This window comes from Miniopterus schreibersii, assembly GCF_964146895.1.
Source record: "Miniopterus schreibersii genome assembly, chromosome: 15".
Classification (NCBI taxonomy): Eukaryota; Metazoa; Chordata; class Mammalia; order Chiroptera; family Miniopteridae; genus Miniopterus; species Miniopterus schreibersii.
In genome coordinates, this window is record NC_138115.1 from 17,497,964 (window position 1) to 17,518,847 (window position 20,884).

At 35.8% G+C, this 20,884-nt stretch overlaps 1 protein-coding gene across 8 annotated transcripts in view; it reads left to right on the forward strand.

The window, feature by feature from the left end:
* Positions 1–20,884, forward strand: part of PBRM1 (polybromo 1) — a 108,392-nt gene that overhangs the window by 26,186 nt on the left and 61,322 nt on the right. For 6 of the 8 annotated variants that reach the window (XM_081160317.1, XM_081160312.1, XM_081160310.1 and 3 more), the window contains 9 exons: positions 3,027–3,095; positions 5,839–5,937; positions 8,399–8,481; positions 9,429–9,524; positions 10,335–10,426; positions 12,170–12,383; positions 16,028–16,169; positions 17,589–17,686; positions 19,770–19,814. In XM_081160317.1, coding sequence (XP_081016443.1) covers positions 3,027–3,095; positions 5,839–5,937; positions 8,399–8,481; positions 9,429–9,524; positions 10,335–10,426; positions 12,170–12,383; positions 16,028–16,169; positions 17,589–17,686; positions 19,770–19,814 — 938 coding nt within the window. The remainder of the gene's footprint in view (positions 1–3,026; positions 3,096–5,838; positions 5,938–8,398; positions 8,482–9,428; positions 9,525–10,334; positions 10,427–12,169; positions 12,384–16,027; positions 16,170–17,588; positions 17,687–19,769; positions 19,815–20,884) is intronic. The other 2 variants (XM_081160315.1, XM_081160316.1) reach the window with 1 other exon arrangement.

Genomic DNA, 20,884 nt, shown 5'->3' on the forward strand with positions numbered 1-20,884 from the left:
GCTTGTTGCCCGGCTGGGCATGGCTCAGCGATTGAGCATCGACCTAGGATCCAGGTGATTGGGGTTTGATTCCCAGTCAGGGCACATGCCTGGGTTGCGGGCTCTATCCCCAGTCGGGGGCGTGCAGGAGGCAGCCAATCAATGACTCATCATTGATGTTTCTATCTCTCTTTCCCTCTCCTTTCCTCTCTCTGAAATCAATAAAGATATATTTAAAATAAAAAAGTGCTTGTTGACTGACGAGTGGCATGCAGTTTTCCCACTAGTCATCAACAAGACTAGTATTTAAAGGTGTGTCTTAAATAGTTATAGGACAGTTATGACATTAGATACAAAGCATATATAAACACTACTGTCCTAAGTGTGGATCTGATTAGAAAAAAAATAATGATTATATTGGACATAAGTTTAAAGTTTTAAGAAAAGAGGAAATCAGTAAGGTGATTCTTTAAAAAAATTAAACATAGAATTACAATATGAGCCAACAATTCCACTTTGGGTGTATACCCAAAAAGTGAAAGCAGGGTTTCAAAGAGAAATTTGTACACCATGTTAATAGCAGTATTTTTCACTGTTGCTAAAGTGTGAAAGCAGCCGAAGTATCCCTTAACAGATGAATGGATAAATAAAATGTGGTATATACACATAGTGTAGTATTATTCAGCCTTTAAAAGTTTTAAATGAAATTCTGACACATGATAAAGTGAGAATGAACCCTGAATGCATTGTGGTAAATGAAATAAGCCAGACACAAAAGGACAAATATTGTATGATTCTTAGAGGAGGTATTTAGTGTAGTCAAATTTGTAGAGACGGAAAGTAGAATTACAATTTTCAGAGACTGGCAGGAGTGGGCAAGTGGAGAGTTATTGTGTAATGGGTATGGAGGTTCAGTCTGGGAAGATGAAAAGTTCTGGAGATGGACAATGGTGGTTGTTACACTATAATGTGAATGTACTTAATGCCACTGATCTGTACATTTAAAATGATTAAGTGGTAAATCTTATGTATATTTTACTACAATAAAAAAATTATGGGAAACAAGTACAATCTTTACTCAAGGTGTATTCTTACTCTGCAGGCAATAAGTATTAGTTGAGCCACCAAGGGTGATTTGGAGCAATAAAATAGTAATATCTAGTTCTTCCCCCATTCTGGGAAAGCTTCTGGGACACCATGCAACAGGAGTTGGTTGGGGAAAGTAGGTTCCTAGTGGTCCCTCAGGGTGTAACAATTTGAGAGACAACAAGGAGGGGAGGGCAATTTTTACCTTTCCTTTGTAAATCCCAAGTGGGACTGTCTTAAGTGGGAGAGGTGGGTTGGGAATAACATGAGCCAGGAGCTTGGATTACTTTGTATCCTAGCTTGGGTGGCTGTGCCATAATTTGTGTTCTAAACGGTTTCTTTTTTTTTTTAATCCTCACCTGAGTATATTTTTCCCGTTGCTTTGGGCCAGGAGCTTAGATTACTTTACACCCCAGCTTGGGTGACTGTGCCATAATTTGTGTTCTAAACTGTTTCTTTTTTTTTTTTTAATCCTCACCTGAGGATATTTTTTCTGTTGCTTTCAGAGAGAGTGGAAGGGAAGGAGGGAGGGAGGGAGGGAGGGAGAGGGAGAGGGAGAGAGAGAGAGAGAAAGAGAAACATTGATGTGAGAGAGACACATCAATTGGTTGCCTCCCGCATGCACCCTGACTGGGCAGGGGATCGAGCCTGCAACCATGGTACTTGCCCTTGGGTGGAATCAAACCTGGGACCCTTCAGTCTGAGGGCTGATGCTCTAACCACTGAGCAAAACTGGCCAGGGCTAAACTGTTTCTCACAAGTAGAATTGGTGAAGAGAGTGAACAGGAAAGGGGTTTGATCCAAGCAAAGAAAGGAGGAGTAGTAAGGTTAAGAAAATAGAGGGGTAAGCAGAAGGATCTGATAAGGTAAAACATCACTGAGATCATCCCTTCAGCCTAGTAATTGAGTGAAAGCTGTGGCCTTCTGCTTTTTGTTGTTGTTTGGGCTCCAAGATTTGAACAGGTAGGAAGAGCCTGGAGAGCACAATCTAACTTCCTCTGACACCTCTCTCACCTGAGACCAACTTTTGAATTTTGGTCAACTTCAGTTATTTCCTCCAAGGAACATAACCTGTAGGAAAGGCTCAGGGCAGTGCATGCACTGTAGGCTTTGTGAAACCCTTCAAGGACGTTCCTCTAACATGTATAATTTTAAATATTTTGATAAGCTAATATTTGATAAGAAAACAGAACTTTGCTTCGTTTATTGAATGTAGTTTCATTTATAGTGTGTAAGAATTAAGTTAAATGTGAAACTAACAATTCTTGCAGCCTGACTTCTTATAGATCCTTAAGAATTTTATATGAAATGAGATATAATTGTATTATTTAGATTGCAAAATTAAGAGAGCTTATAATAAGTTCTTCAAAAACATTCCTCTACTTCATTTCTAGACATTGATATCTTAGGACCTTAAATTTAATTTGTGTGATTCTGTGAATTTAGAATTTTTTAAAACATTAAGTGGTGGTGTATTATTTGTATAATGATAATTACCAAATACTATCTATAAATTCCTACATGTTGTTGGGTGGTTCATGAAGAATGTTAAACTCAGCCCAGCCGGGTGTGGCTCAGCGGTTGAGCGTTGACCCAGGATCCAGACGATCGGGGTTCGATTCCCAGTCAGGGCATATGCCTGGGTTGCGGGCTTGGTTCCCAGTCAGGGGCCTGCAGGAGGCAGCCGATCAATGACTCTCTCATCATTGATGTTTCTGTCTCTCTATCCCTCTCCTTTTCTCTCTATGAAATCGATAAAGATATATTAAAAAAAAAAAAGTTAAACTCAAATTCTTTATGCTTTAACTATAACAAACAATATACTGAGCAGCTGTGTCTTTAGTTTTGAATCTCTCAAAGCTGCTCAATTGATTAAGATTGTCAATATCAGTGTGCTTCCTTGTTTTCTCATTAGCTGAATACTTTCACCTATTAAGCATGCCTGGCTTTTTGTCTTTCAGCAATATCCAGACTATTATGCAATAATTAAGGAACCTATAGATCTCAAGACCATTGCCCAGAGGATACAGGTATGAAGATGAACATATGTAATTATATGTGGTTTAGGGTAGATTAGCCAGTGGTCTTTCTTACTGGCTTTTAGAAAACAGAGAAGCAAATGTCTCTGTAAGGGGTATTTCATTAATGTAATGTAAACAAATAAGAGTGGAGTTACTGATTATAGTTTTGGAGGAGGCAGCTTAGCATCCCTTTTGCATTTTTCCTGTAGGGAGGAAAGTAAAATTTTCACTGACATATTACATCTTGCTCTTAGGACAATAATTAAAAAGCATTTGTCGTGGACATTTTTAATTGTGAAAAGTACATTAGCAATAAAAGCTTTGTTGTTTATTTTTATCTGTTTCCAAATAGTTTTAGGAAATCTCAGAATAAAAATTACTTACAACAGATTGTCAGTGTTTAAGGTCAGTGAAAATAGAGACTTTGTTCTCTTTGAGTGCCCTCTTCCATGTATCCCAGCAGCAACAGGCACCTGGAATTGCTAGGTGCCTGCTGTATTTTATGTGCTTTATATGTATTAATTAATTCTTACAACTGCATTTTAGAGATGAGAAAACTGAAGCACGGAGACGGTAAGTCACTTGCCTGAGTCATCAGCTAGTAAGGAGAAGAGTTAGGATTTGAATCCAGGCAGCCTGGCTCCAAAGTCTGTGCTCTTAACCCCTACACTGTTACTTCCTCTCCACAGAGTAAATATTGAGTGAATGAAAATGAATGAGAATGAAAATTTAGTGATCATAGGTTAAGGAAAGTATAGGAAAAATGAGGTAAATTATACCAGAAATCTAGTTTTTAGAGTTTGGACTGACATGGGCTATTTTCATAGCTCTGCTTCTTATTAGCTACGTCACTTTGGTCAGGCTATCTGCCTGCTTCCTCTGCTGTATGCTGAGTGTAGTATTACTGCTTCACAGTTGTAGAGGTTGGTGATAATGTATATGAAGCATCTCCCAGAGCACCTATGGGATGTGGCCTTGGTCAATGTGAGTGACTGATCCTCCCAGGGTAAGGAGGGTTTGGGGCTCCTAGCAGATAAAGCAAAAAGGAAAATTATATGTGTTTTATGGCATCATTGAGAAATGAGTCTGAAAGCACAATGATTTGCCAAGAGGGAGAAACTTCCTTGGCTTTTAATTCCAAAAGTAGGAAAGAATAACAGGGTAGTAATTATTGGCACCATAGAAACATTTACACTGAATGTTACAATACAGATTCCCTAATGTATCACCCAGTTTTTCAGGCAACCTAATAGGTGCTAGTGGGAGTGACAGTCTCCTAGAACCTAAATCCCTGGGGTTCCTAACACCTATCTAGGGGCAAGATGTTTTCATAATACTGAAAATCAAATTGGATCTTCAAACACCCCTACCTCAGCCCCAGTCTTCCCTCTGTCACCTCTCACCTTGTTTCCTTTTTCTTTCCAAAAGCCCCACAGAAGCAGCTCCTTTCACCATCATCCTAATCAAGAACCTCCTTATGTCTGAATAATTATAATAATCTTTCCTCCCTCTCTGATGAAAGGCTGTCTAGTTTTTTCTGCATATTGCTTCCTGACCCTAGCTTTCTTCCTGCTATTCCACTACCCAGAGACTTATTACTAGTAAAGGGAATCCATGAAAAGGGTATTGGATAATTCATGGAATCATTGAGAAGGAAGATGGGAGAACTATGGGAAATAGAACTCAAGGCTGTCATGGCACAGCTGAGGTCATACACAGTCTCTTTGTGGTGCCATTGCTGTTACCATTGTCATTTGCCACTGTGATCCTGGACACCTGCTGCTCCATTCCTAGACTCTACTCTCCTGCAGGAGTTAGGAATGCATTCCTTCCATTCCCTTGCTGTTGTCTTTTTAGTCGCTCAAGACTCAAGCATGAATTATTTCCTCTTGCCCTGGCTGCCAAGCTGCTGGCAAAGCCACCATCTGCCCACTTTTAACCTCTGTTGTGAAAGGTAGGTCCTTCCTTACCACCTGTGCTGGGATTTCCTCCAAATAAAAAGGGTGCTCAGATGTTGGGTATCTCTACATGGCAAATAACCAGCTCCTCTCCTTTGCCTGGCTCTTTGGTCTCTGCCTCATTTTCCCTACTCTACCTATGCAGCCTGTGCTCATGGTTCTACCCTTCCCCACCCTCCATTCTCCTTTATTTGGTTTCCTCAATATCTCTAGAAGGTGTTTGTTCATTTGTCTCCTTCTCATGTGTACCTTTTGACTAGAATGTCTCCCTCCTTACTTTCCTCTGTAAATTGAGGCAATTATGAGTCTCCTGGGTTATTTTGGATTGAATAAGCTGTAAGATGGGGTACTCACAAAATATTAACATCTGTGCTAGACTGACCTTTTATTTTATCAGAAGTGGTCCATTAAACTAGAGGAGTTTTACTTTATACTGTTAAGTCCACCTTCATTAGTATTAATGAAGCACTTAGAACAGTGCTTGGCACCTAAGTAGACACTATGCGTTCGCTAAGTAAAACAACTTTTACCTTACTTGAGTTTTTAAGAAATTGTAAGTTGTTTTTATGAGAATAATTTAGCTCTGGTTTTGTTATCTCAAAAACAAGTTTGTAAATGGACAATATTAATAAATTATAAAAGAGAAAATGACTTTACATTGTGTTCATGTGTACTTTCCAATAAAGTTTTGGAACATGGTGACAAGTTAAAAATATGTGGAGTTCTTTTCTTTAAAAGGTCATACTGATGAACTTTCAATAAGAGGAACTTGTATATTTTGTTGTTTACTATAGAATGGAAGCTACAAGAGTATTCATGCAATGGCCAAAGATATAGATCTCCTAGCAAAAAATGCCAAAACTTATAATGAGCCTGGTTCTCAAGTATTCAAGGTTAGTATTTTTGTTATTGTTGTTTTTATTGATAAGAGTAGATACTTTAATTTAGAGGTAGTAATTTTTATATACCAACTTTATTGAGATAAAATTCACATATCATACACTTTACCCAAAGAATACAATTTAACAGCTTTTAGTATATTCACAGAGTTGTGCAGCCATCACCAGTCAGTGGTCAATATCCATTTCCCCAACCTCCCCAGCCCTAGGCAACCACCAGTCTACTTTCTGTCTCTGTGAGTTTTCCTGTTCTGGACATTTCATATAAATGGAATCATAATATGTAGTCCTTTGTGACTCTTTTTTCACTTAGCATAATGTTTTCAAGGTATACATGTTGTAACATGTGTAAGTACTTCATTCTTTTCACTGCTGAATAATATTCTATTATACGTATACACCATGTGTTATTTACCCATTCATCAGTTGCTAGACATTTGGGTTATTTCTACTTTTTTTGGCTATTATAAATAATGCTGCTATGAACATTCATGTATAAGTTTTTATGTGGATATGTTTTCATTTTTCATGGTTATATACCTAGGAATGGAATAGCTGGGCCACATTGTAACTATATAGTAACTTTGATTAACCACCAAATTGTTTTCCAAAGCAGCTGCACCATTTTACATTCCTACTGGCCATGTGGAAGTGAAATTTCTCCATCTTCAAGAACATTTGTTTTTTGTTTTTGTTTTTATTATAGCCATCCTAGTGGATGTGAAGTATCTCATTGTGGTTTTAATTGGCATTTCCCTAGTGATTGATGATGTGAACATCTTTTCAAGTGCCATTCATACATTTTTTGAAAAAGTGTCTATTCAGATCCTTAGTCTATTTTTTTAATTGGGTTACCTATGTTTTTATTGTTGAGTTAAGAGTTTTTTTAGATAATCTGGACCAGTTATATGATTCACAAATATTTTCTCCTATTCTATGGATTGTCTTTTCACTTTTATGATAGTGTGTCCTTTGATGCACAAACATTTTTAATTTTGGTAAGTCCAGTTTGTTTTTTTCTTTGGTTATTTGTGCTTTTAGTGTCTTATCAAGAATCCATTACTAGTATTGTAATAACTATGTATGGTGCCAGGTGGGTACTGGAAATATTGGGGAGAACACTTTGGAAAGTGTATGATTATCTAACCCTATGCTATACACCTGCAACTAATACAAAATAATACTGAGAAAAATTAAGTCGGTCTGGGATTAAAACAAAAAAAAAGAAAGAAACCATTATCTCATTCAAGATCACAAAGATTAATACCTATGTTTTCATCTAAGAATTTTATAGTTTTAGCTTTTACATTTAGGTCATTGATCCATTTTTAATTAATTTTTGAAACACGAGGTAGGTATTAGATAGGAATCTACATTCATTCTTTGACATGGGATAATCATTTGTCCTTGTACCTTATGTTGAAAAGACTATTCTTTCCCCCATTGAATTGTCTTGATACCCTTGTTGAAAATCAACTGACTATATATGTATGGTTTTATTTCTGGATTCAGTTCTATTCCATTTGTATGTATGTCTATCTTTATGCGAGACAAGGTTTGGTTTTGGTCCACATTTTTAGTTAAATACTGATTTAGTTTCTGCATTTAAACCTCATACATATAAAAAGCAATCTTTGTAGTATAATAAATACACAGTGTAAAATGGCTATTTCATTGCTTTGCAGTTCTCTTGTGGAAGCTTTATAGTCCTATAATGAAGAGTTGTTTGTAGAAATTTCTTTAATTAATAATATTACCATTGAGAATTTAGCACAGGATGTTCAGAAAATCTTATGGGCGTAAAATATTTAGACTTTCAGAGTGCTGATTCAAACATAATCAATACTAACTTTTGATAGTTAATTTTAACTTTTATTTTTTCATCTTTGAAGAAACATTGAGTGATTATCAGGAATGAACTATGTAGTCCTTGTATTCTTAGTCCTTGATTTGACATTTTAATTGTATACTACCAATTGTTGATGCAGTTAAGAACTTTACTTTTTGGTGTGATTAATTTCCCTAAACTAAATTATAGATAGAAGGGAAACTTTGGTTTGATATATTAGTAGGCTATTAATTTAAGCCAGTATATTCATTCTAAATTTAAGTGCATAGTCTTTAATCTTAGAAGTGTATTTTTGTTTCAATTTTAAGTCATTGTACACAGAGTTCATTGTATTTTCACCACTGTTTTTCCTTGTTCATCATTAGATCTTTGTCTGTTTGTTACTTGAATAATTGTGAAAATCTGGGAGGTTTTCTTAAACATTTAATTATGAAGATATTTTGGAAGCTTGTGGAAAGGTTAGAGGATGCAGCTTTGTGGCTGTTGAACAGAAGGCTACTCCAAATGGAAGGAGTGCCATAGAAAGTGTCCAGTGCATGACTGAGAGCATTTTAAACTGTCCTTTTTTTGATACGTTTTGTGAGACAACTAATTTTGTCTTGACAGGATGCAAATTCTATTAAAAAAATATTTTATATGAAAAAGGCAGAAATTGAACATGAAATGGCTAAGTCAAGCCTTCGAATGAGGTAGGTTTAAAAATGTCCAAAATCCACCCTGGCTTGTGTGGTTCAGTTGGTGAGCGTTGTCCCGTGTACTGAAAGGTCACCTGTTCGATTCCCGGTCAGGGCACATAGCCAGGTTTTGGGCTCGATCCATATTTCTCTCTCACATTGATGTTTCTCTCTCTCCCTCTCCCTTTCTCTCTAAAAATTCAATTTTAAAAAATGTCTAAAATACTTGTGCTTTTATTATTTGCCAAATTTTCTAGCTAATGAAATCAATACCATAGAAAACAAGAAGTATTTTGCATTTCAAGATTATATTTACAGTTTATAATGTGATTCTGAAGAGAGTAGGTATAACTCTTACCCATCACCTTCTTTGTAGCTGAAGGGCTTTATTTAAAAAGGAAACAGTTTTTAAGACTTAGCATCACTATATGCTTTTATTTTTATGTGTATGTAGCATGTATAGTTGTATTTGTATATATGTTATACACATGACGTATACTATATATAGTACAGGTAATTTTATATTTGCATATAATGTATGTTAGTAGATGTTTATATATACAGTAAGAGTATTTAGCCAGGTGTTAGAAGACCTAAAGTCTCATTCTATCTTGGCCTTTCTTTGTGCTAGGACTATGACTTTGAACAAATCTTACTTCTGGGATTCTGTTTCTTTCTACCTGAAATGGGAAGGTTGAGTGGCTACTTTCAAAGCTTTCTTCTGACCCTGATATTTGCTTTGTTGCCAGATCCTCTGATCATTTTAGTGACCATAAGCTCTAGTACCAGCCATAGTCCATTCCCCAGGTTTTGGAGCAAAGCCTGCTGCACAGTAGAGGCTCAAAAGTATTTGAGCATTTCTTTTTAGAAAAGAAGAAAATGGTTGTTTCCTTTTCTTTACCCAGCATTCTGATATTAGCTGTCAGTTTTCTGAGTTTTTTTTTTATCTTATCTCTGGATAGGACTTCATCAAATTTGGCTGCAGCCAGGCTGACAGGTTCCACGCACAGTAAAGGCAGCCTTGGTGACGAGAGAAATCCCACTAGCAAGTATTACCGGTGAGAAAGAATGAGTGTGTTTAGTCCGAGAGCTGACCCATGTTTATGAGGATAGGCATACTAGTGTTTGCTTGATGGCTATCTTGAAGTAATATTTTTGGGGATAGTTGGGTTATTATGAGAATTTGTTATCTAATACCTTATGTGAAAGGTTGAGGTACTTCCCTGGCTGGGTAGCTCAGCTGGTTAGAGCATCATCCTGAAACACCAAAGTTATAGGTTTGATCCCCAGTCAGGGCACAGGCCAAAATCAACCGGTGAGTGGAACAACAAGTTGATGTTCCTCTCTTTCTCCCTTCCTCTTCCTCTCTCTCTAAAATCAATTAAAAAAAAAAAAAGGTTGAGGTACTTAAGTAGGCCTGACCTCACCTCTTAGAAAATGTTTAAGTGAAGTTTTTCTGGTATGTTTAATATTACCAGTAAAATGTGTGGTAAAATCTAAAAGGTTTTGTGTTCATAATAGAATTTATGTTCATTGTAAAATATGAGCATCTTAAAAGAGAATTAACCAGTAATTATGAATGAATATTTTTCATAAAAAAGGGAATAGTGTTGCATTTATGTTAAAAACAAATTGCAAGTAGCCTATTTTAGGCTTTCTAACACCACTCCCTCTTTTCTAAAAGAAAAAAATTGGTACTGGATAAAATTGATTATGGGAAATATAAAAGTACAAAGATAAATTGAGGAGGCAGTTGTATAGCAATTCTTTTTCTTTGAATGCTTTGTTAGCAGTTCCTGTTTTCTGTAAAGTAACCAAATTACTATAACGTCTTTCCATGTCTTCTAATTGTTTGTTTTTCTTTGTAGTAATAAAAGAGCGGTCCAAGGGGGTCGTTTATCAGCAATTACCATGGCACTTCAGTATGGCTCAGAAAGTGAAGAGGATGCTGCTTTAGCTGGTAGGCATTAGGTTGTGACTAGTTCAGTGCCTTTTCAGTGGGCCCTTCTGGTTAAGGAAAATTGCAATGACTGTGGTCTGGCTAAGAGTTTGTCAGTTTTGAAGTACATGCTATTTTGTGGCATTTTGATTTCACTCTTTGGCAAACTTATCAAAAGCTTATTGCCTTATTTTGTGCTAAAGTTTGTATTTGAGTAAATAAATATTTCTTTCAAAACAGTTAGTTTGATAGCCTTAGCAGGTCCTGGTTTCAAACCTGTGATAGTGAGACTAGTAACAACATCAGGTAATCCCAGGAAAACATTCACATCATCTTAGATTTCCAGGTTACTGATTTATAGTTTCAGTACGCTATAATTTTTTCTTGGCTACAGTTTATTACTTTAAGATAGATGTAAATTATAATCAGAGCAGCACAGTAAATTGTCATTTAAACAAGTCCAACAAAGGGCATTGAGCACTAACGATCCATGTAAAAGCACACAGTTTGTTAAATAGCAACCTGAAGAACAGCTATAGAGATATATTTGATTTCATTGTCTTTCTCTTAAGCGTGATATAATATTTGTTTTACTGCAGATATTTTTTTATATGTAAAGATAAAATTTGTTTCATGAAGTTATTGTGGCATATCTTTTGATTTTTTAATCAGGTGTGATAGAACAGATTTTTCCAGCTGTATGTTATTTTGTACTAAATCTTCTATTAACATTTCATAATTACTGTAGACTAATTAATAGTATGAATTTAACTTTTTTTAAAATTTTTGTTTTTAATTCTCACTTGAGGATATTTTTTCCGTTGCTTTTCAGAGAGTGGAAGGGAGAGAGAGAGAAACATCAGTGTGAGAGACACACATCAACTGGTTGCCACCCACATGTGTCCAACCGGGCTAGTAATCCAGTGCACAATTGAGGCATGTGCCCTTGGCTAGAATCGAACCCTGGGCCCTTCAGTTTGGAGGCTGACCCTCTAACCACTGAGCCAAACTGGCTAGGACATGAATTTAATTTTTTTATAATTATCTACAGAATTAAATTTTTTTTTAAATTTAAATTAGGCCTAGTCTTATAAAAATCAAAAGAAAATTTATCTTTTCATTAGCTTTGTTTTTTGCTTACTTTAAAAGTGACACACCTGTTATGTTTAGGTTTGCTTCTAGCATTTGGTTACTTCATTAACTTTATAGTAATATAACAAGTTGAAGGAAAAGCACCCTATTTACATAATTCCTAAAAATTATTTGCTTTTTTAATAATAAATAGTACTGTTGTCACAAAAGGATTATTATTTAGTCACTTCAGTTACTAAGAAAAACTGAGTAGTTGTCAATCAGTTACCGAATCCAACACCACGAAGATTTACACCTACATTTTCTTCTAAGAATTTTAGTGGTAGCTTTTACATTTCAGCTCTGAGAACCATCTTAGAGGCTACTTGTTCCTTTTCTTGGCCAAGCATACAGAGCAAGGATTCTGTGAAGAAGGTACATTTAAAAAGAGAAATTATTTTGTAACCTTTTAAAAATAGCAAATTTACTATGTAACATTTTAATCTATTTCTGTATAACATTTCTCTAAGTAAACATACAATTATATTAAGCATTACTAACATCATCCTTAGTGAAGGGTAGAGATTATTATTTTAAAGTATTCTTAAACATATAGCTTAACCTGGAAGGTTGGTAAAAGAGCTTTTCAGAGTAAAGTTTTTTTTCTTATAAATACCTTTTTTGTCTTTCTAGCTGCACGTTATGAAGAAGGAGAGTCGGAAGCAGAGAGCATTACTTCATTTATGGATGTTTCAAATCCTTTTTATCAGCTTTATGACACAGTTAGGAGCTGTCGGAATAACCAAGGGCAGCTAATTGCTGAACCTTTTTTGCATTTGCCCTCAAAGAAAAAATACCCTGATTATTATCAGCAAATTAAAATGCCCATATCACTACAACAGATCAGGTAAGATGTCTTCTACATTACTTGGTATAAATTCATTTTCTTGTGGCTGAGCCTGCACATAAATCTTTCTTCCTAAAAGGAAAAGATATTAAAGGTATTAAAAACGTTTTTCATATGTCTAGAGTATGCTTGAATATTGCTCCTATTATGAGAAATAAATTTGATTAAATTAAAACTTTATTCTTTGTTCTGTAAAAGGGTCAAGAGGCAAATTGATGAAGGGTGTTCTAGCTAGACATTTTTGTGTCAGATTATGGATTATAAAAAGTCATGCAGCTTAAAATTTGACTTCATTTTCCTTTTTTCTTTTTTTTCTTTTTTAAAATATATCTTTATTGATTTCAGAGAGAGGAAGGGAGAGGGAGAGAGAGAGAGAAACATCAATGATGAGAGAGTCACCGATCGAGCCCGCAACCCGGGCATGTGCCCTGACTGGGAACCAAACCCCAATCACCTGGATCCTAGGTCGACGCTCAACCCCTGAGCCACGCCTGGCCGGGCTGACTTCATTTTCTTATAAGTGAACAAAGTACAAAAATTTTTCTATACCTTTTACTGATATTTTAATTACAACAATTTATCTGTATTTAAAGTGTTTATCTATAGTTGAATCCCCTCCCCCCCCAAAAAAGTTTAGACTACTCTTAGAGAATTTATTAGCTGAAACAATAACTGAAAGATGGTTGATGTTGGCTTCCCTTTTTTGTTTAGACAATGTTAAAGTGATCAGTGGGGATTCAGCCAGGCAATACTTAAACCACCACAGTATTGTTAAAAATAATAGGAAATAAGTAATATTATTAAAAAAATATGATGCTCTGGAACTCCCACATGTGGGTTAGGTTTTGCAATATAGAGGCATGAAGCAGGTAAAAATACCCAGATAGAGGTATGAAGCAGGTAAAAATATCTTACTGTGGGCAAGGTCAAATTAAGCTGGTATTTACATGATGTTTTCATGGCAGATAACTAACCTTTCAAACAGTAGGAATTAAAATTCTTGTTTTCACTGGATTCTAGGAAATAAGGTTGTTTAAATAAGCATGTTCTATGATTTTGCTTTTGAAACTTTTATTTTCATCATTTTATCAGTAAGATTTATGGTGTTTTTATTTAATCCAAACTTTGGAGGTTTTGTACACAAGTAGGATATATAAATTAGCTGATTTGTCCCTCTTAAAATAACATGGAAATTAAGGCTGCCATTTATAAGAAAATAGCCTAGAAATTTGTCTTTTATACTCTTCACCTTAGAAAAGATGGTGACAGTTTTGTAAATGTTGAGAGGTTCTCTTTTAATGAATAGTTTTTGTCATTATTATCTTTTCTTCTGCTGCCTTTTTTTTAAAATTCAAACAGTCTAATTAATTTAGTTCAGAAGATAACAAATCCTCAGCCAGCTCATTCACTTGCCTACAACTTTCTTTCAAGTTAGAATTTTCTAATATAAACCTTCCTTTGTCAAGTCAATAATTTTTCACCTTTTTCTCCTTTTAAACTTTACTGTGACAGATGTATGACACATAGGTAGGGGAGTATGAGGAACAAAGAAGTGGCTGAGACCTAGCTGGTAGCACACTAGGGTTCTGAAGGGTCAACTTTTAGGATATCTTAATCTGCCTTTCCAAGGACACATGCTGGGCTAGTGGTGCCTCACAGGAGCTGGGCTGCCTTCCATTGTGCTCTACAACAACCAACAGAGAAATCTAGATCTGTGCTGTCCAGTATGGTAGCTACTAGTTACATGTGACTGTTGAGCACTTGTAATGTGGTTAGTAGAACTAAGAAACTAGGTTTTAAATTTTATTTAACTTTGATTTAAATAGCCACATGTGGCTAGTCGCTACTATATTATACAACATAGTCCTAGGAAGATTTGTTGGCAGAAAGAAGATAGTTGAGTGTCATCAAAAGCAACAAAAATGAAGAGTGGGCAGAGGCTGGACAATGTGGCTCCATCTTTTATTTCCCATTCTGTTCTTTCCTCAACCCACTATCCTAAACATTATTGTGGAGCCCGGCCAGGCGTGGGTCAGCAGTTGAGCATCGACCTAGGATCCAGGCAATCGGGGGTTCGATTCCTGGTCAGGGCACATGCCGGGTTGCGGGCTCAATCAATGACTCTCTCATCATTGATGTTTCTATCTCTCTTCCTCTCCTTTCCTCTCTCTGAAATCAGTAAAGATATATTTTAAACAAAACAAAACAAAAACCCAAAAAACATTATTGTGGTAAATAATTTCACATTTATTATAGATTGTCATTTACAAGCGTGGGTTCTCTGTTCTTTGTGGGTATCGAGAACACCCAGCACATTACCCTTTGAGTTGGCAGAAATAAGTCTGAGGCTGTAATTGAAACACTGGGTGCTAGCTGCATAAGCTGGTACTGAGAACTGAGTTTGTTCTTAGTGTTGTTTTTTGCTTCATTTCAGAGATGTTCTTTAACATTCCTATCTTTTTAAGCACTGTATGGAATCTGCATATGATTTTGGTAAATTTTAAGTAAAACTTTACATGCATAATGGATAATGTCATTCTAAGAGAAAAGTTTGGAATTTCAACATTTATTCTGTGAAGCTGTTTACACATATTGTGATTCTTACTACTGTTTTTGTGACTTTGATGAAGAGTGCAAGTGCTGTAATCAATAGGTTTAAAAGTCTATCCTGTCTAAATGCATATAGAGTTAGGGCAAACCATGACTCTTCACTTGGTACAACATGCATAGGGACTTCATGAGAGTTGGTGTTAGTAATAGCCATAATGTCTGAGAAAAATGTCAGAATTCTTAAGACTTTTAAGTAAATTTAAAACTTCAATTTTAATTAGTTACAAATGTTTATATTGGAGGATTTCTGCCTTTCATTTACCATCTTAAGACCACTCTTCATTGTCTATATATAACAACTCTGAGGGGTAAATAGGTTACTCTAAATGCTCCTTAATGGCTTTGCCAGTACTTTCTCTTTTCTTTAACTTTCATGAACAGGAATGGTTTCTAATTTTCAGAAACGGGAGGATTGCCATGATTCTTTATTAAGGTAGTTTAAACCTTCCTGATTTTTTAGCCCTAGCCAGTTTGTTCAGTGGTTAGAGCATCGCCCTGGGGACTGAAGGGTCCCAGGTTTGATTCTGGCCAAGGGCACATACCTTAGTTGCAGGCTCCATCCCTGCCCTGGTTGGGGTGTGTGCAGGAGGCAGCCAATTGACATCAATGTTTTTTTGTCTTTCTCCCTTCTACTCTCTCTGAAAAGCAATGGAAAAAATATCCTTCGGTGAGGATTAAAAAAATAATAATAATAAACCTTTCTGATTTTTGTCTCTTCCTAGGGTTTGCATGTTAGTCACTAACAGAATTTTCCCATTAGGATTTTTGCTAGTATATTTGCTTTGTAATTGACCACCTTACTAGATCCCTTTATGAGTTCTTACAGTGTTTTAGTTTGTTTTTTTGTATTTTTAAATTGTCATGTTGCCTAAATATAATGGTACTTTTTGCCTCATTACTTTATATCTTGAAAATATCACTTTCAGACCTCTAATCAGTATCACTAGTAAAGATACCAATCTAGTGCTTATTAGGATTTTTGCACTGAACTTTGAGGAAAGATGTTTCATAATTTTCATGTTTGTCTTTCACAGAATGAAACTAAAGAACCAAGAGTATGAAACTTTGGATCATTTGGAGTGTGATCTGAATTTAATGTTTGAAAATGCCAAACGCTATAATGTTCCCAATTCAGCCATATACAAGCGAGTTCTAAAATTGCAGCAAGTCATGCAGGTATGATATCTTGGTTTTGCTAAGTTTTTGTATGTATAACTAAAAGAATTTTGCTAAGTTGTATGTATAACAATTTTACACCTTTTGAGAATGTTCTTTTAAGATACATGATTTCCCCCAGCAAGATCACATCATTTATTTCAACCATAAGTACTGCTGAATATTTTTTTAGAATTATCAGGACCATATAAAGTAGAAATAATAGTTTAGACTGGGTTAGTTTTGTGAGTAGAAGCAACAGGAATTTGTCTCTGCAGAGTGATTTTAGGGTCCTCAGGAAGTTTCCCTCCAGTCATAGGTGATATTCTATGAGTTAGATTTTATTTCTTTGGTTCTAGACTTTGTCTCTTTTGAGGTATTGTTGGTCCTAGGAGAAAGAGCATCTTAAAGCTAATTAATCATTGTACAGTGTCCATGAGTTTATCAAATCCTTCCAATAGCACATCTTGGAGGGTGTCTGAGGTATGGGTCATATAGGGGTTTTGAGACAAAGGCATGGATATGAAATAAGAATTGTGTCTACTTGTCAGTTTTTGGTAGAATCTTTCTGAAAAATGAATCTCAGAGCAAGGAAGCAGCAAAAACAATTTTAGATGACCCGTAGAATCTTCATCTTGTATGGTTAACACTATGATCAGTGCTATAGATTTCAAGTATTTCCTTTTCAGTACTTCATATGTATTCCTTAAGTCTGCTGTGGTTTGACTTTCAGCTGTGTTTGGCAGGAGGTCTTTAAAAATGCATGTGCTGAAAAGTAGATCTTCTTTCACCACTCACATTAAACTTTCTTCTTAGCCACACAGTTGCTTAAGAAGTCAAGCGCAGCCCAGCTGGCATAGCTCAGTGGTTGAGTGTCAGCCTGTGAACCAGGAGGTCACGGTTCAATTCCCGGTCAGAGCACATGCTCGTGTTGTGGGCTCAATCCCCAGTTGGGGGTGTGCAGGAGGCAGCCGATTAGTGACTCTCTCTCATCATCGATGTTCTCTCTCTCTCTCCCCCTCTCCCTCTCCCTTCCTCTCTCTGAAGTCAATAAAAACATATTTAAAAAAAGAAATCAAGGGTACCAAAGGCCACCTTTGAGTTGGCTTTACTTAAATTAAATATGGCCACCAGAGCAGGATGCACCTACAGCTCAACTTGCCTCAGTGCTTTTAACAAGTCGGTGCCCTTTGTACTATTAAATTCAGTTTAGGTAGTGTTGATTTCTCAACCCTCTAGATCCATTCTTTTAACCTACTTTTTTGTTATGCAGGCTTTTGTTAAATTGAGTTATTGAAAATGTTTAATGTCTTCAATTTTATGTGTCCTATGTGTGGTTTTATCTCTGGGTGAATCTGATATGTCTAGCTCTTTAATATTCATATATTCTAGGAGTGCTCAGCAGAGTGAGCTTGACTACCAGGATCTGCTCTGTTTTAGGCAAAGAAGAAGGAGCTTGCCAGGAGAGACGACATTGAGGATGGAGACAGCATGATTTCTTCAGCCACTTCAGATACTAGTAGTGCCAAAAGAAAAAGGTATACACTCTTCTCATAACTAGAGACATCTTCTCAGTTTCTTTTTATTTTGTTTTAGATATGTACAGAAAAATGTTTTTTAAGTTATCAAGCATGAATTCTTTTATAAGCTTTAAATATTTGATAACATGTTTTCTTTTAGAATTCATTTCTAAACTATATGACTAGTGCTTTTTTGTGCAAGTATCATATTGCTCTTAGATGATATAGATAAAAATGACAACTACTTACATAGGTTGGAAAAACATGTTCTTTTTATTGTCCTGGTTATTTTGTTTTAATGTGGTGTTTTAATAGTTCCACGTAAATCTCATTTGGGTAATTTTTCATGGTGAATTACAAAAAATTTTGTACTATCACTGCAATGAAGTAAGTCATTACTCTTACTCCTTTGTTTTTTCTTGTTAATGTGATCTTTATTTGCCATTTTACTGATGTCAGATTATAAAATTCCAAGTCATAACTTCTTGTAGTTCATAAAATGTTAAACTAGATATTTGGTTTTCTTTTCTTTCTAACTTTTCTCTCAGCTTCCCTAACCCTTTCTTTCTCTCACGGGTTTTATGGAAGGGGACCTTACTGGGAGATTCTGAAGCTGGACTTCTGTAAAGAATCATGCAAGACCCATCTCTTTTGTCCATGCCTCCCACATGGAGTTTCTCTGGCTTGTTCTTTGTGGAATACTGTATTCCCCCTCAGCCTTAACTCTCTCACCATCTTTTTAGCAGCAGTCAATCCAGGGAGGATACCTTAGACAAGGAATAAGCTAATCACTAATAGCAGGGTTTGGCAAATTCAAAGCTGAATGAAGAAGTCTTTAGTAACTGTTGATACAATTCTGTTCATGCATGAATAGATCCACTAAGATGAGAGGATTAAAAAGTGGTTTAGGAAAGAGAAGCTGTCCTGTCTTATCCTCTTATAAATAGATTTGGGAAAACTTTTTTAGCTTTGAAAATAACTTTGCTAGTCTATGCCATCATGGTAACTAAATTGATTGGTGTACCCTGAGATGTGAGTCTCCTCCATTATTGGCCTATGAATTTCATCCTTCCAAGTTCTTAATTCCTTGTTATACCAGGGACAACGGAGGAAAAATGTGAAAGCAGATCAGAGACATCAAATCAAGAACATCTTTGAGTGTAATTATATAACTACTACAGCATCACCCGTGTTTTCCAGATCAGTCACCAATCAAAGATAAAAAGGCAAAAGAAGGTAATGGAGGCAAAAGTGATGGTACAATTAGTGCCAACACTGAATGAAAAGAGAAATTTTAAACTAGTTAAGTGTTAAAAAACAAAACAGTTCCAAGGATGCATTAACCCAGGCATGAAGTCTGTGGGACAACCAAAGTAGATTCAATGAAAGAGATATTACTTTAAAACCTGTAAAAAGAAAACTGAGCATTAAATTTTTGAAATAATAAAATCCCACTTCAGACCAAAAGTCCCTTTCTGAACAAGATTTCCTAGGAAGTGTTTTGTATAATGAAGTGAAAAACAGAAATAAGAGAAGAACAAATATAAATCATAGGTAAAGCAGTACAAGAACACCCAGGTATGAAATATAGGCATGAGTGGACGTTAAGAGGTTGAAAGAAGTCCTGTACTTTGGACTGTGACAAAAAAAATAACACAATGAGCCTTTTAGAAGGTAGTTCTGTTAGGAGGTTTTAGTAATAAGAAATAGACTTCTCTAAAAAAAAAAAAGAAAGAAATAGACTTCTCCAAAATTCACGCAAACACAGCAGCCTAGTAAGTTAAGTTAAGCTTGTCCAGAGCAGTCAGGGCTAAGTTTTCCAAGTATGATTCTATCTTTGCCTTATTTTTTAATATTAAAAAGTCTGAGAAAAATTAATGTGTTCTGTTCTCTTCATTGTGGGAGTGCATTCTTCTCCCTCACCCCTCTACCCAAAAATCTACCTGCTGTCTTCCATGTTGAAATGTTCCAAGTGTTCTTAATATCTTTTATCTTTTGGATTGAATAAATCCATTTTTTCTCAACCATATTTGGTTTATACATGACCCTCTGATGTTGCTTATTTTCTCTTCACATGTAATGTTTGTTTCTGCTTTCCCAGGAACACTCTTGACAGTGAGATGTTGGGTCTCAGGAGGCTTTCCAGGTGTGCAGTCTTTTTTTATGCATAAACATTTTTAAAAGTGTAAGCTTCTGTGGCATGGTTAGTAGTACTGATTAGGTGAAAAGCGAAGCCTTAAGCATGTGAAATAATGGTTTTTATTTGAGTGCTAGTTTATTTTATGAGTAAATAAAGCAGCATGGTTTAGAAGGATAGTAAATAAAGTCAGGATTAGTTAGCCTAGATACGTTCAGGAGCCTTAATTTGTTGCTAGGTTGGCTGGGGGCAACAAGCCCTCTCACCAATCATTGTAGCTGTGCTTCTGCCTCAAAAATTGGAGAGTGAGAATATGGTGGCATTGCCAGCATCCAGGGGTTATCGGGTGCTAACTCCCTTTCAGGGGTTCCTTTTACAGATTGGGGAGGGTGGAGGAATTAAAATCAATGTTGACAATCCAAGTGATGTCAGTCTGTGTTATACGTACCATTGGGTTAGTGCTTCTTGAGCATGAACATGTTTTCTCAGTCTCTGATCTTGTCCATGTTTTATTTCTTTAAAAGCATCCATTATTTTGCATGTTACTTATGATTTTTAAAACAGCCTATGAATTGCCATGCTATAGTCCTAGTAATAATTGTGTGGTGCTTTTATTTTTACCTTTGCTATCTGGCATTCACGGAATATCAGTTGCTTGCAGAACACCAGATTCTGTTCTTATAGGTCAAAAAGGAGAACATTTAATCATCACCTATACCTGTCAGGAACTTATTAAGCCAAGAAAAGAGGCAGGTTAAAAACAAATGAAACTATGTGGGAGCAATGCACTAAAATAATTACATGAGATACACAGTTGTGCAGTTGTGTAGAAATATTTCATGATTGCCCAAATAGCTTTAGGAAATATGACTTCCCTACTATGTTTTTCCTTGAAAGTTAGTATTCTAAACTTATTTGCATGTTGCTACCATATGTAGTCCATCCTATAAAATTACTGTTATTATCTTCTTCCTAATATCTTACCTTAAGTATTAGGAAGAAGTATTTTTTTAAAAGACCATGGGTTGTATTTCTTTTATATTACTCATAGTACATGACACTGACTCTGAGTAGTATTA